At 44.6% G+C, this 15,195-nt stretch overlaps 1 protein-coding gene across 2 annotated transcripts in view; it reads left to right on the forward strand.

Moving 5' to 3' along the window:
• The window catches only part of ATP7A (ATPase copper transporting alpha), a 99,032-nt gene that overhangs the window by 48,458 nt on the left and 35,379 nt on the right, over positions 1–15,195 (forward strand). For both annotated transcript variants that reach the window (XM_066584819.1, XM_066584821.1), the window contains exons 11-14: positions 4,475–4,566; positions 5,608–5,735; positions 11,344–11,498; positions 13,406–13,540. In XM_066584819.1, the coding sequence (XP_066440916.1) occupies positions 4,475–4,566; positions 5,608–5,735; positions 11,344–11,498; positions 13,406–13,540 (510 nt within the window). The remainder of the gene's footprint in view (positions 1–4,474; positions 4,567–5,607; positions 5,736–11,343; positions 11,499–13,405; positions 13,541–15,195) is intronic.

Here is a 15,195-nt window from a genome sequence, read left to right on the forward strand (position 1 = left end):
TTGACTATGCAATGCAATACGGGGGGTCCAGCAATAGGACTTGTACCACACGGTGCAAGCCAATGGGTGCCATATACAACCATACGGTATTCAGGGTATACGCGGTAGGGGCACCACGGATACTTTGAGGTTAAAGCTTTAAAACCTGTTATAGAGGGCATGAAATGACACGGCCTAATAACTGTCTTGTAATTATGCTTTTGGTGTAAAATTTGTATAATTGTTCCTTTTTCTTTTAGTTTTATTGAGAAATATGGCCAATTTCTAAATAACAATCGGGGCTCCGGGCTAAAATAATGAAATAAAAGATGGGGTTATCAAAAAGCGTGATTCTGGCATTACATTGATAGATCGGGACATCGATTGGTGGCATTTGATGGGTTAACAGCTCCGATCAGCGGCCCGGCTCATTGGAGCTGCTGTAGGTCGGTGTTGGCTATTAGAAACAGCCGACACCCGCATTTTATAGAGTGAGGTCAACCCCCGATCCCCCTCCATACCAACATGTAAATATACATCCTGTAGTGTTGACGGGTTAAGCAAGTAGATTTTTGAGCCTTTTAAGTGAGTATGTCATCGGTTTACGCATGGACCCAGGACAGGGATGCTGATGGTCTCTGTAGTAGTTGTATTCGAAAACACTGCAGAATTTAAAAAAAAATATACACCTTCAAATTTGCCCTCTAGCTGAGCGCCAAGCCTGCCTGCTGCATGAAGACTCCCTGCCTATACACAGAAGGGGAGAGGATTGTCAGCCTTGGTGCGGCCCACCTCGTGAATCGGTCTCAGAATACATCCAGCACAGAACAGGCATCCCTATCCTAGCTTTATGCAGCCTGTGGATTGGGCAGCAAGGGTCTGAGGACAGGATCCCTTTTAACCCCTTGAGTGGCATGCTCGGAAATTTTCCGGGACGAGCTCCACTGCTCATAGCGACATAGCCCGGAAGATTTCCGGACTATGCATCACTATGGGAGCTGCAGAGCACAATGCCACAAGCTGTGACAGTGTGCTCTGCCTGCACAGACCCACAGAGAACAAAGCAAGGGCTTTGAAAAACCAGCAGAAGATATTGCCGATCTGCCGGCAATCTCCTGCTTTGTTTACAGGTTGCCATAGAGACCATCGGCTTGTCAGAAGCGAGCCGATGGTCTCTGTGGCAGGGAGAGCTAGTGCTTGGCTGTGAGAGGACAGCTAGGTACCTGCTCTTACAGCAGAGATCAGAGAAAACCTCCGATCTCTGCTGTGTTAACCCTTTACATGCTGCAGTCTATGTGACTGCAGCATGTAAAGGGCTGTCACCATCGGACCCCCCGGAATGTGATCAGAGGGTCCTGATGGGTCTCTGTGGAAGTCCCCTAAAGGGACAAAATAAATAAATAAAAATTTAAAAGAAAAGTTAAAAAATAATTAAAACACTTGTCTCCCTTTTACTTTGTAAAAAATCAAAAATACAATCACACATGTGGTATCCGTGTGCGTTGTAATGACCCAGAGAAGGAAGTTAATACATTATTTAACCCCTTAATGACATGGCCCCTTTTTTTCTTTTTTCCCCATTTCTTTTTTTCCTCCCCCCTATTTAAAAAAATCACAACTTGTCCCGAAAAAAACAAGCCCTTATGGCCATGTCAATGGAAAAATGAGAAAGTTATGGCTCTTGAGACGCAACTGCAAGATTAGTTGAAATTCAGTGATTAGACCATTTTAAAAAACCTGCCCTGGTAGGCACGACAGGGTGGTAGGAAACCCGCCACTCAAGGGGTTAAAGGGGATGTACCACAATTGACTTTTATTACTTATTCATAGGATAAGTGATAAAAGTCTGATTGGAAATCTCGATGTCAAGAATGCAGGTCCCGTGACCCCTTGTTGTGTGAGGAGGAGGATGAATGGAGCATGCAGTCGCACGTGCGTGGTGCCGGAGACAGCCAAGTGTTTGTACTGTTCCTGCAGCCCCACATGTGCGACCACCACTCCATTGAATCTTTACGTCACTGCAGAGAAATCGCTGGCACACAGGACCCCCATTCTCGGGATCGTGCAGGAAGGTGGGGGGGGATCAGTGGTGAGATCGATATGATCAGCTTTTATCATCTATCCTGGTCACTTTTTGCTGCATTAAGCTGTGCTTGGAGATTTTGTGCTGTGATTACGCAAACTGTTGACTCCCAACAACTTGTGATCTGACTTTGTAGCGGCCTTTGGTCTGCCAGACCTCTTCCTGCCAGTTTCCCGCTGTTCCCAAGTTTCTTTTGATGGTGTAGGAAGCTGTACTGACTGCCACCTCGGCTTTCTTGACAGTTTCTCTGTAGGACAGACCTACATGTCTAAAGGCCCATTTAGACAACGATTATTGCTCAAAATTCACTCAAGCCATTTTTTGAGCGATAATAGTAGCATGTAAATGTGCCCATGTTTCAGTTTTCGGCTGAATGATGGATTTCAGTTCAGCTTGAAACCCATTGTTCAGCAGAACAGCTGATGAGATAGACCCGCAAGCTGTGCTCTGCCCGGGGACTGCTGAGAACAGCTGATTACATTGTCTCAGCTCTCTGCCCCACTGGCAGAACAAAAGGAATTTATTCAGAGAACAGTGGGTGGTCCTCTAAATAAATTCAGTGGCTCTCAAGCTACTAATTGGTACTAATACGCATTAGTACCAATTAGTAGATTATGCAAAATGATCGCTCAAAAGCCATCTTTTGAGTGATCATCTTTGCATCTAAATACACCCTAAGGCTGGATTCACACGAACATCTATCGGCCGGGTTTTCGCACCGAGCCGATATACGTAGTCTCTCTCTGCAGGGGGGGGAGGCTGGAAGAGCCAGGAGCAGTGCTCTGATCTCCCGCCCCCTCTCTGCCTCCTCTCTGCCCCTCTGCACTTTTTGCAATGGGGAGAGGCGGGGGCGGGGCTAATTCTCAGAACTTAGCCCCGCCCCCGTCCCACCTCCTTTCATTGCAAATCGTGCAGAGGGGGGTGAGAGCTCAGTTCCTGCTCCCGACTCTTTCCCCCTCCCCCCTGCAGATGAGGACGACCTATATCGGCTCGGCGTGAAAACCGAGCCGATATACGTTCGTCTGAATCCAGCCTAAAGGTTATAATTGTCTGTCTCCTTGATTTGGAAGTCGTCTACAAACATTGAGCCTCCTGTAGGAATGGTTTGCATCCAATTTCAAAGTATAATTTGTTTTCTGTGCTGCAGCGCGGCTGACCCTGGTGTATTTACTGGAAAGAGCCCTTTGGTTAAAATCATAAATTCAGATAAGTTTTGAGTTAAAATTTCAAAATGTGGTTGTTTTTTTTTGGTTTTGTTTTTTTTACTTTTTAAGCCTTTTGAACTATTTCTCGTTGTTTGCTGGACTTTTGCACAGTTCATGTCAAAAATAAATGGAAAAAATTGAGGGGTGCTAAAACTTTTGACTGGTAGCCTACTTATATATACGTATATTTTACTCCCCCCCCCCCCCCCCCTCCCAATTATATGATTAGGGGGTTTATCAGGTTAAATCCCCCACTTTGAGATTTCAGCGTGGATTATACACGTGATCTACCATCACGTGGCCTGCGGTGAATGGAGTCAGTGACAGTACATGGCCTTTCACTGATCTAGTCACATTAGCGTGTGGACTCTGCGTGTAGATACACTCGTGAAAAAGACCACGGCATGCTCTATTTCACCACATATCTTGCATCGTGAACTCCATACCTTTCTATGGGCAGCATATGCAACGCTGTCCATACGCAATGCATTGTTTGGGTGACTATACCTACGCAACGCTGCTTTGAGACAAGACTGCTAAAACACTCCGTCACCTACGCAGCATTTTCCGCATACGGCCGTGTGAATGAGCCCTTAGTAAATTCAGTGATTCGTTCTGTTTGTGGGCCATAAGTTATCTTCAGGCAGCAGGTGACATTCCCTTAAGGGGCTAAAACTTGCCAGACAGTATCTATTGTGTTGCTTAGAAAACTTTTACATTAGAGTGTAAAAGGCTAAAAATGGCGTTGAGACTGCTGTCCGAGTAAGGGCTCGCGCCCGCGGCCATGTACCGGTCTCCACGCAGCATTGTGCAGCCATATGCTCTGCTGGCAGAGACTGTGTGTGGCACGTTACATGCCCGCATATCACATGGACATGCGTAGTGAGATTTAGTTCCTCCTCGTTTTAAAGTCCGCACTTTGTTCAGAGCGGGGGTGCGTGTGACGACACTGCCCATATGTAACACACTGCAGGTACAGCGCTCACGCTGCGCAGAGAAATAGAGCGTGCTGTGATTTTTCTCTTGTGTATCGATACGCAGTGTCCATATGCCAGTGTGCATGGCCGACCTTCATTGACTCCAGTCACCGCGTATCGCATGTCTCTGCAACACGCATGATGCGCAGGGAAGACGCGTTCGCGGACGTTAACACGTACACCAGTTGTGGGGAAGAAGAAAAATCTGTTGTGATAAAACTCTTTTTCAGAGCAAAACCTCGGAAGCCCTCGCCCGACTCATCTCCCTGCAAGCCACGGAGGCTACCATTGTGACCCTGAGGCCTGACAACTCTGTCTTGAGGTAACCTCTTGGTACTCGCTGAGGCCACTTTATTAACTTAACCCCTTAGGGACCCCATTTGTATTTTTGCATTCTCCTCCCTGCTCTTATTTTCCGTTGATGTAGCCGTTATTCTTTATGAGAGGAGTTTGTCATTTTGACTGATGCAATATAATTTACTAAGAAACTATGATAAAGGAGTGAAATGGTAAAAATTCATAATTGCTCCGGCTTGTACAGAAGTAAAGTGGAGCCGAGGACAACAGAAATGCATCGTCTGGAATGCGCCATACGCGCCGGTAACCCTGGATTACGCCCACTGTGCAGAGCAGTTAATATATATTCTACATAGAAACCGGATGGGTTGCGGACAAGACTAACGAGCCCAGGACATGCGGAGCTCACAAGTTATCAAACCGCAGTACCCCTAAATATTGCAGTCTGTAGCCCCAAGGCCTCGATCACACCGGCTACAGAATGCAGTATGCGAGGCTCATGGTCTCCAATGGGTTCTTTCAGGCTACAAAACCTCTAGTGTGAAAGAACCCGTTGGAATCCATGAGCCTCACACTGTAGCAATGCTTTGTAACCCGTGCGGATGCAGCCTATTAAAAATTAATCAGTCTGTCAAACTCTAAGGCCCAATGTCCACGGGTGGGAGATCCGCAGCTCTAGAAGCCCATAGTGATGCATTAGCATCCATAGGGCAATTTAAAGCATGCGGATGTGATTTTTTTTATTTTTTTTCCTCCTCCAGCGTGCGAATCGCACGCTCGGGAAGGACTCGCAATATGCTCCATTTTGTCTGCCGATCCCGCAGGATGGCTTCCATTGAAGTCAATGGAAGCTGTCCGATTCGCAGCCCATCCGCGGGAAAGCAGATTTAAAAGATAAAACCTCTTCTGCACATCCGCAAGAAAACCCAGTCAGGTACGCAGGGTGGCTGGCTGTGGGCAGGGTCTTATCCCGCTGCGGGCTCCCGCATACAGAATCCGACCCGCCTGTGAACATGACGCCTTATTACTTCTTCAGACTAACGGAAATTCCTTTTCGGTATCGCAGCGAGGAGCAGGTTGATGTGGAACTGGTTCAGAGAGGAGACCTTGTGAAGGTGGTACCTGGAGGAAAGTTTCCTGTGGATGGGCGAGTTATTGAAGGCCACTCCATGGTGGATGAATCCCTCATTACAGGTATTTGCCGATGCTGTGCACCAGCCTCCAGCTGTTCTATGTTAATTCTCCATTAATATGACTTTTGCAGCAATAAAACGTGACACAAAATTCTACAAATCCAGAATCTGTTGTTCCTTTATGCCCACGACCGCACCAGTGAGAGCCTTCCATCCAAACACGAAAGCGGAACCTCCCAGATCTCTTTGAAGGCAGGCAGACCCTACACCACCTCTGTTTCCTGTCCATAACATAGGTTGGAGGAGATAGCTGCTGCTTGGCTGTGGTGCTCTCAGGGATTTCTAGGGATCTATATAGGTGGTGGACTGCAGGCCCTCACTCCGAAAATTCTAGGGCATGATAGGTTATCTGTGCCCGGTGTAAGTCTCCACCAGAAGCCTCTTGGTAAGCAAAAGGATGCCGTGCTCCCCTGGCTCTGAAGCTTATGAAGGGAAGCCTTTGCCTTAACAAATGAAAACTTTAAGGGGATGGCTATATGTGTGCTCCATAATCTTCGATGAGGAATTATTATGTAGGAACCATTCTTCCTGAAGTTGCATCCTCGCATGGAATAGTTGTAGGATGTTTTTATACTTTGGGACATTTTATTTTTGTTAAGCTATCTAAACTGATCCTCCTAACATTAAAATCGAGAACTCCAAGCTAGAAGTTTGGCTTGGGTTCATCCCAAGTACAATATACTGATGTAATATTGTGTAAATAGTTCCTTTCTGGTAATCGGACTTCCTAAGAACAACATCAATGCAGTTTCCATAGTCTAGTTGGCACTAATGGAGAAACCAGTACAATGGGGGCAAATTGGATCCTGGGGTCTGTATATTCTGTAATTTGGACCATCTATTTGGCTGGCAGTTTTCATCATCCATACTAAGGGGCTCCAGGTCAGTTTTCCATCGGTACTTGATTGGTGGATTCTCCAATCCAATAAATTATCAGCCTAAAGAAATATTCTGCTGACGACCATCTACCAGTAATCCGATTTCCATTAGCCCGTGACGGCACCGTTCATTTCCCACCTGCTGCAGTATTTGAGTTCAAGTTTATATAATTTTATCAATTTTTAAATATAACTGTAAATAAGAAGGGATCGGCCTAAATTAGTCCCTGGATCTTGCTACAGAACTGAGGAGGTGAAGGGTGTGCCTGTCCGGATGGGAGGCGCTCTTTGACTGGTGCGGTCATGGAAAACTGATTACAAGTGAGTAATCTTATGTTTTTGGTATAACCACATTTTAGAGCTGTTCTCTGAGATTTAAAAGTGTATGTAATTACTTGTATAAAAATGTATTCTTTTAACCTCCCCCGCATCATGCCGCCACATACATCACACACGATGGCTATACACGTTGGTGTATTGTGACACCTGGCTTCTGCTCTCATTCTAAGTCAACTAACAGTGACAACCTCGACCTCCTGCGTTTCAGTGGATGTCCAAAAAGTCTGCTAAAATGCAGTGAATTGTCCCATTCTCTTCATAAGTAGACAAAGATCAGCTAAGACCCGGGCAGGCTGCAAGTTCAAAGTGAATCCTGATTGTTTTTAATGGAATGACTACTTTTCTTAGACACCTGCTGTTTTCATGATCGGCCGTTAGACCCGGGACCCCGGAGTGCAGCATCAAATGAAAACTATTTCCGTGGATCGGTTTCAGTGTGATGCCACATTACACTGAGAAAATCAAGTGATCTAAACCACGTGAAATGAGGCTGGTCATTGGTGCTGACTAACTGGGACCAGTACTTCAAAAACGGCCAATCTTGTGGGGTTTTCGCATGCACCTTATACTGGGAATGGTGGGATGTAGGAACATCGTCCATTGGAAGAGGATCTTGTGAATGTAAACAACTCAACGACAAAAAGGGGCAGAATAGGATGTCAAGAACCATTCTGATGAACAGTAAAGCCAAACTAGTGGGACACGTTTACTTAGACTGGCACTCCATACACGGGGCTATGTGTGTGCTGGCATTCCTGCAGCAAATTTATTAAGAGGCATAAGCCTGGAATCTGGAGGCATCTGTGTGTGCCAGATGGACACCAATGTCAGCTAGAAGGTGTTGTATGTTTGGGCTATAATGCCAGTTTCTGGGGAAAATTGCAGTAAATGCGGTGGCATGCATGCAGCTTTACCCCATAATGCTAGGCCCCACCCACTTTTTAAAAATGTGGCAGTAAAGTGCAAAAAGCTGCAATATTGGTGAGTTGCAACTTTTGTACGCCAGTAATCTAGCATACAAGCCTTAATGAATATGCTCCATTGTTTAGCATGGATGACCTGTAACAGCAGAGGAGCAGTTTGAATGCCATTGCTGTCTGAGAAACAGTGGGAAAGTTTAGAAATTGGATCTGTGAACAGTGGAAAAACATTGCCTGATCAGAAGAATCCAGATTTCTGTTAAACCGTGCTTTTAGACGAGCCAGAATTTTGAGCAAACCTGAATCTATGAACCATTTCTCTGAGAGCATGTCAAGACCTCCATCTAACTAGCAAGAAGCGGTCCTGCCCCCCTGGGTGAATGTTCTTGCAGAATTATTGCAATGCCTAGTGGAATTTAAGCCACAATGAATTGCTGCTTTTCTGTGGGCCAAAGGGGTTTAACACTCTGCTAGAGGGGCATCTATAATAATGAGCCATTATATGTATATGATGCTATGCCCTTACATTAGCCGAGATGTTTAAACACACCAATTTCCAAACTTGGCAGTGTGAACATGGCCTATAAGATGGGAAACTCCTTTTAAAAAATGTAAGTGTCAAGTAAATACTTAAGGCTCTTTTACACACAACGATTATCACTCAAAATTGGCTCAAAAACCATCTTTTGAGCGATAATTATTGCGTGTAAATGTGCCAATCTTTCACTTTTCTGCCAAACAATGATTTTATGTTCGACATAAAATCCATCGTTTGGTAGAAGAGCTGATAGCAGGGACTTCACGCTGTGTTCTCCGCGGGGAGCACGGATAACATGGTCTCAGCTGTCAGCCCTGCGGCACAATAAAGGTACAATATTGAGAGAACAGACCACTCGCTGTTCTCCGAATATAGCTCCCAGTGGCTCACACGCATTATTAGGTTACTAATAGGCATTGGTATCAATGAATAGTTTATGTAAAATGATTGCTCAAAAGCCATTTTTGAGCGATCATCTTTGTGTGTAAAAGGGCCTTTAGTCTATTATTAAATATGTAAATATTTTGATCTGGTATCCATGTGGTAACATTTACAGTCCAGATAGCTTGTTGTCTTTTATAATGATGGCTTCAAGTTAAACTTAATTACTTTTAAAACTATAGTTGCAAATGAATTGTTGTGTTAGACACAGGATGGAATCATGGTTCAGATAAAGGAAAGAGATCCAGAACCCTAAAACTTAGACTTTTAAAGTTAAAAACTACGTAAGTTCACATGGAAGGAGATGACTAATTTTAGAGACAAAATCCTTAGTCAAAACATATAACTCGGGTGCGATTTACCATATTACACTGGTCACATGACTCAAAAACCCCAACGATGATAAAAAGGCTCTAGCATTAGTTCAGTAGGAATGATGAAGCCTCCCCTTCGGGCTGCGGGTTTGGAATATAAACTCTTAAATCGTGAGGCATTTTGAATATTGGTTTATAGTCCATTCTCCTTGTGGGGTTCAGTCACCTTCTCAGGCCCTTTTTCAATTAAAAAGAATTGCAATTGCCATCATGGCAATTACCGAAAAATGCATTTAACATGTTAAGGCCCTTTTACACGGGCCAACAGTCGAGTAAACGACTCCATGAGCGCGGATGTCACCGCTAAGTTCATCAGCGCCGGTGCAGAGCCAGAGGCGTAACTTGAAGCTCCTGGGCCCGAATGCATAACCTGTACCAGGGCCCCCAACTGTAAAGCTTTATTTATAGTACTGGGCTCCCTATATGGAGAAGAAAGGCCTTATGGGCCCTCTAAGGTTCCTGGGCCCGGGTGCAACCGCATCCCCTATAGTTACGCCAGTGTGCAGAGCGTTTAAACAGAAGGACTTCTCACTGGATCCCCGGCTCCTCGTCTTGAAGGACAAGTGGCTGTTTATTATATTATTGGCACTATTTCCCAGGTGTCCCCAACCTGCACCCCTGTTGTTCTGTCAGGTCTGTTGGTTAGTATTAAGTCCAAAATGGGTCAAGGTAATTATCTTTAGTAATTGACAGGAAGTTGTTACCTTCATGAGTTCCGTAGGTTTCGGCCTCCCATTTTATATCCGGATAGTTAAAGTCCCCATGTCCTCATTGTGATTTGCTGCTTCATCTATTTGCCTTAGTAATTTCCGATGGCTTCTGTTATATTTGGTGGCCTATAGAAAATCCCTAAGAGGATTTTGTTTTACCCTCCATGTATTTCCACCCATAGAGACTCCACATGTTCATCCCCCCCCCCCCATATCTCTTCCCATAATGTGAGCTTTACATGGGACTTCACATAAAGACAACCCCCTGCCCCCCCCCCCCCCTCGTTTATGGCTTTTATGATCCCTTCTAAACAGCCTGTAACCCTGTAAGTTGACCGTCCCGTCCAGCTTCCATCCAATCAGGTGTCTATTATTCCCCCTGCGTCATAGTGTTCCTCAGACATTACTTTCAGTTGGTCTACTTTATTGGTCAGTCTTCCAGCATTAGTCACCATACAGTTTTTAGAAAATTTTGGTTATTTTTGTATCACTACTAACTCTTCTGCCAGTTCTAACTGTACTAACCCCTCCTACTGCTCCACCCCCATTCTCATTACTTAGTCCCAGGTCACTGTCTACATCATCTTCCCCCTATCTCTCTAGTTGCCTCCCAGTCCCTAGTTTAAACTCTCCTCCAATCTTCTCACCATCTTCTCCCCCAGCACAGCTGCCCCCTCCCCATTGACATGCAGCCCACCCTATGATAGAACCTGTAGCCAACAGCAAAATCAGCCCAGTTCTCCAGGAACCCGAAGCCCTCGCTCCGGCACCAACTCCAGAGCCACTTGTTGGCATGCTGCACATTCTGCCAGTGATTCTGGGGGCAAATTTTAAAGAACATTCTGCAAACTGCAAACCTTGTGTTCACATCCATAAAGTCCTCATCCGGATGGCCATGGCATGCTTGTTCTTGTAGTGCTAGGTGACTAGAATGTAGCAGCATGTTTTGAGACCAATTGATTTGGTATTTTAAGGCCTCATGCGATGTTTTATCCTGATGGAACATGGGGATGTATTTCTCTATTTGATAAGTAGTGGAAGAAGTTACATTGTATTTATTGGTGAATTGGCCTAAAGATGCTTGTAGATACTAAGGATTGTGTATTCTAAACTCGTCAGCAGAATCTCCCTCCCATGTGAATTTTACATGTTTCTTGTATAAAGGTATAAACTGTTTTAATGTTATACATTTTCCAGTTGCTGGATTTTTTCCTCTTCTCTTAATCATGACGTTGTACCCAGAGATCCTGCGTGCATGGAAGCTGATTACTTCTGATTAAATCTGCGCCTGTTTGCAGCATCCAGCTGAGCTGCAGATATACTTTGTAATCGTTGTGTTCACCTGCTTATGGAAGATAAAGTGCAGAAGACAATATACATGACCTAAACCTGCACCGTGTGCCTTCCAGGTGAGGCGATGCCCGTCACCAAGAAGCCAGGAAGCAGCGTTATTGCTGGCTCTATTAACCAGAATGGCTCCTTGCTCATCTCTGCCACCCATGTTGGTTCGGACACTACCCTCTCACAAATAGTTAAACTTGTGGAAGAAGCACAGACGTCCAAGGTAACAACTTCTATGAAGCACTGAGCAGTTTACTCACCCATCTGATGATTAATGTTCTTTCTTAATGCGGTTTAGCAGGGATCTGTGCCACTAGAAGGCCGGCTTCACACGACTCGGTCAGATTCCACATGCGGGATCTCGCAGCAGAATCTGGCGGTCAAGCCAGCCGACGACCCCGCGTAACTGATTATTCTGCAATGTGGATGGTGTGGCGGCTCGCCGTCTGTCATGCATAGTACAGTTTTGGTTTTTTTCCTCTTTGAATGTTTGTATTTCCCGCATGTCGCTTAGCGATGATGCCGGTTCCATGCAAAATAAAGAATGCCCTGATTTTTCCAGGGAGGAGCAGACTGACAGATCTCCGCGGTGAGCCTATCTGACGGGAAGGCTCACCTCGGAGAATCACAGCAATTCGCAGCATGCGATTATAGTGATTCTCCGTTTGTGGACAGGGGGCTGCACTTTACATAGCAACCCTATGGAAAGCATGTACTGTGTTCCCGTGGGCGGATTATCGCCGCAGGGAACGCAATGCAAAAACGCCCGTGGACAGGCAGCCTAAGGCAAAGTCTGTAATCTTGGGCCAGAAAACCTTTTTATAAATTGCTCCAGCATCTTGGGTATGTGTTGGCATTTGTCATTGGCTATTAGAGAATATTTCCAGGTATAGAAACATCTGAGCAGTTGCTAAGAGCTACACAAACCTTTTTAGAGTGTTTACTTGACCCCTTAAGGACCAGACTGTTTTGGTCCTGAAGCACCAGACACTTTTTAGGTATTCACCCATGTAATGGGGTCTTGCTGCCCTATTTTTTTTCTTCAGCTACCAAAACTATTTTTGCTGCTATATATATTATTATTATTTATTTTTCACTGACTGCGCATGCTCTCACTCATGGCCTGAAGGTTGCAACTTTAATCCCTGCGCATATATTTATTTTTAGCCCCACTTAAGCACTATTCAGCAAATCCAGCAACCTGATTGGTTCTGATTCACAATTCCAGCAACCTGATTGGTTGTTTAGGTTTTCCGTTTCAGAATTCCAGCAACCTGATTGGTGAATAGTGCTGAAGTGGGGCTGAAAATAAATATATGCAATCCCTGCATAGTTCAGGTAGCCGGCTCAAGTTTGACTCAGCCTTCCATCCTTCCAAGGTCGGTAAAATGAGCACCCAGCTTGGTGGGGCGGTAATAAATTACCTGAGAGCGCTGCGGAATAAGTTTGTCGCTATACATGTAACAAGATTGATTTATTTTTATTCTTTACAAGGCATTGGTTTTGGTTGGCGTTTGCTTTGAGTAGTTTTCTTTTTTTATGTATATATTTTTATTTTATTCTGTAATTTTTTTTTTAGTTTTTGTACTTAATTTTTAACTGTTTTTACCATCTATGACCTAATGTAAGACCTCTGGTTGGGGAGGGGGGAGGTCGTTAACCCTTTCCAATCCACTGTCTGACATCTTCCTACATTTTGATTGAAGCTTGTACAGCTCTGATGTCAGAAGACGTCCGACAGGGTATTCTTACTATCTATTGCCAGCTGTCGGTGCCTTTCTGGCGCACACACACTGGCTTTAGCCAGCAGGTGGCACCGTTGTATAACAGACTCAGAAATAATCTTCTCCTTTGTATCTATTAATCTTGTTCAGCATGGAGAAACCTTCTGAACAGGGACCATAGAGATTCTGTGAATCCTTTCATTCCTTAACATGTGCAGTGCTGTACAATAAAGGGTTCATCTCTCATAAGACAGGATTGCAGGTCTCATAGCTGCTTAATGTAAGGCAATTTTGCTCTTTTATTAATAATGTGATGCTTTAGAAGTGTAAATTCCACTTTTATTTGCATATTGATATAACGCCTCACTTTTTTATCGCTCAAAGTCGTCAATATTTTATCTTCCAGGCTCCCATCCAGCAGTTTGCTGATAAGCTCAGTGGTTACTTTGTTCCTTTCATCGTCATAGTTTCTGTTGTCACTCTGTTTGTCTGGATCATTATTGGCTACCAAGACTTTGAAATAGTAGAGAAATATTTCCCTGTAAGTATAAATGGTCTGAAGTTTATTTTTTGTTGTGTTTTCGGAAGAAGACTTGGGTTGTGTTTTCGGAAGAAGACTTGGGATGCTTTTTGTTTCCTATATGCAAAACCAACCAAGTGTTCCCTGCTGCTGTCAACACAGGGCTGACGTCTTTTCTCCTCTTCCCCCCCCCCCCCCCCCCCTCTCGGTGTTTGCCGGATAGCTAAATTGTATACGTCCTAATACAAGGAAACATATTGCTTCACATACTTAAAGACTAAAATTGGTCAAACGTACTTCAAAGAGAATATTTTTGACTACACTTAACTCCTTAGTTACCATCCACACGTGTTTACACGTTCTGGGTGTCTGTGCTTTTAATCTACAGGGTCGTAAAAACACGCCGGCCCTGTAAACTAAAGCCGCGGGGTCTGTGAGTGATACCTCCCTGCTATCAGCTGCTGGAGGTAGACGAGAACCCGCAGCTGTCGGCGGGGGCCGCGTTGTGCAGCCCCTAGTCTTGCAATAGCTGTTATCCAATGGCTAACGGCGATCGTATAAAAGTTAGAAAAAGTTAAAGATTCATCTCTCCTCACAGATCAGATCCATGATCGGCAAAGTTGTTGGGAGCATGCGCAGAAGGCCGGAGAGCCCGGCAAATTTAAAATCTCTCTGGTCCCAATTATGAAAGGTTTGCAAGAGCAAGGAGATTTCATGCGATCCCCGGTCACGTGATCACCGTTATCAAAAGAATAACGGCAATCATGTAAAGTTTTTTTTTTTTTTTTTTTTTTTTTTTTTTTTTTTTTAGTTTAAGTTAATTTTATCTCTCCCCATGGAACATATCCGGGGGGAGAGGTGAAATTACTTACCTAAGGCCCCTGGATTTTTCCCCCGATGGAATCGTTATCCATGGACCTTTTACCCGACTTCTGCGCATGTGCCCGTCAGCACAATGGCAGACGCAAGTGCACAAGCTGGGGAAGGCCCGGAAAATGTTAACATTTTCTGGCTACCAAAGTAGCCCAGAGCCACGAGCAGTGACCGAGGGCCACAGTGAGTGGTCATAGAATTGTAGAGTTGGAAAGGATCTCCAGGGTTATCTGGTCCAACCCATTGCTCAGTGATCTAGACTCTGCTTCTCCTAATACATGCCAGAATTGTTTTTGCTTTTTTGACTGCTGCATCACATTGTTGACTCATATTCAGTCTATGATCTATTAGTATACACATGTCTTTTTCACATGTGCTGCTACTTAGCCCAGTTCCTCCCATTCTGTGTCATTTTTTCATTTTTCTTGCCGCGATGTAGGACTTCATTTCTCCAGAATGGTATTTAACGAGACAAAATGCAAAGTCGTACATCTGGGCAAGAAAAATGAAAAAGGGACATACAGAATGGGAGGGTTGGGCTAAGCAGCACATGTGAAAAAGGCTAGGGTATACTAATCATAGACTTTGAACATGAGTTGTCAATGTGATGCAGCAGCCAAAAACAATTCTTGGATGTATTAAGAGAAGCATAGAGTCTAGATCACGTGAGGTCATTATTCCCCTCTACTCTTCCTTGGTCAGACCTCATCTGGAATACTGTGTCCAGTTCTGGGCACCACACTTTAAAAAAGACATAGACAAACTGGAGCAAGTTCAGAGAAGAGTTACCAAGATGGTGAGTG

Source organism: Eleutherodactylus coqui, chromosome 12 (assembly GCF_035609145.1).
Source record: "Eleutherodactylus coqui strain aEleCoq1 chromosome 12, aEleCoq1.hap1, whole genome shotgun sequence".
NCBI lineage: Eukaryota > Metazoa > Chordata > Amphibia > Anura > Eleutherodactylidae > Eleutherodactylus > Eleutherodactylus coqui.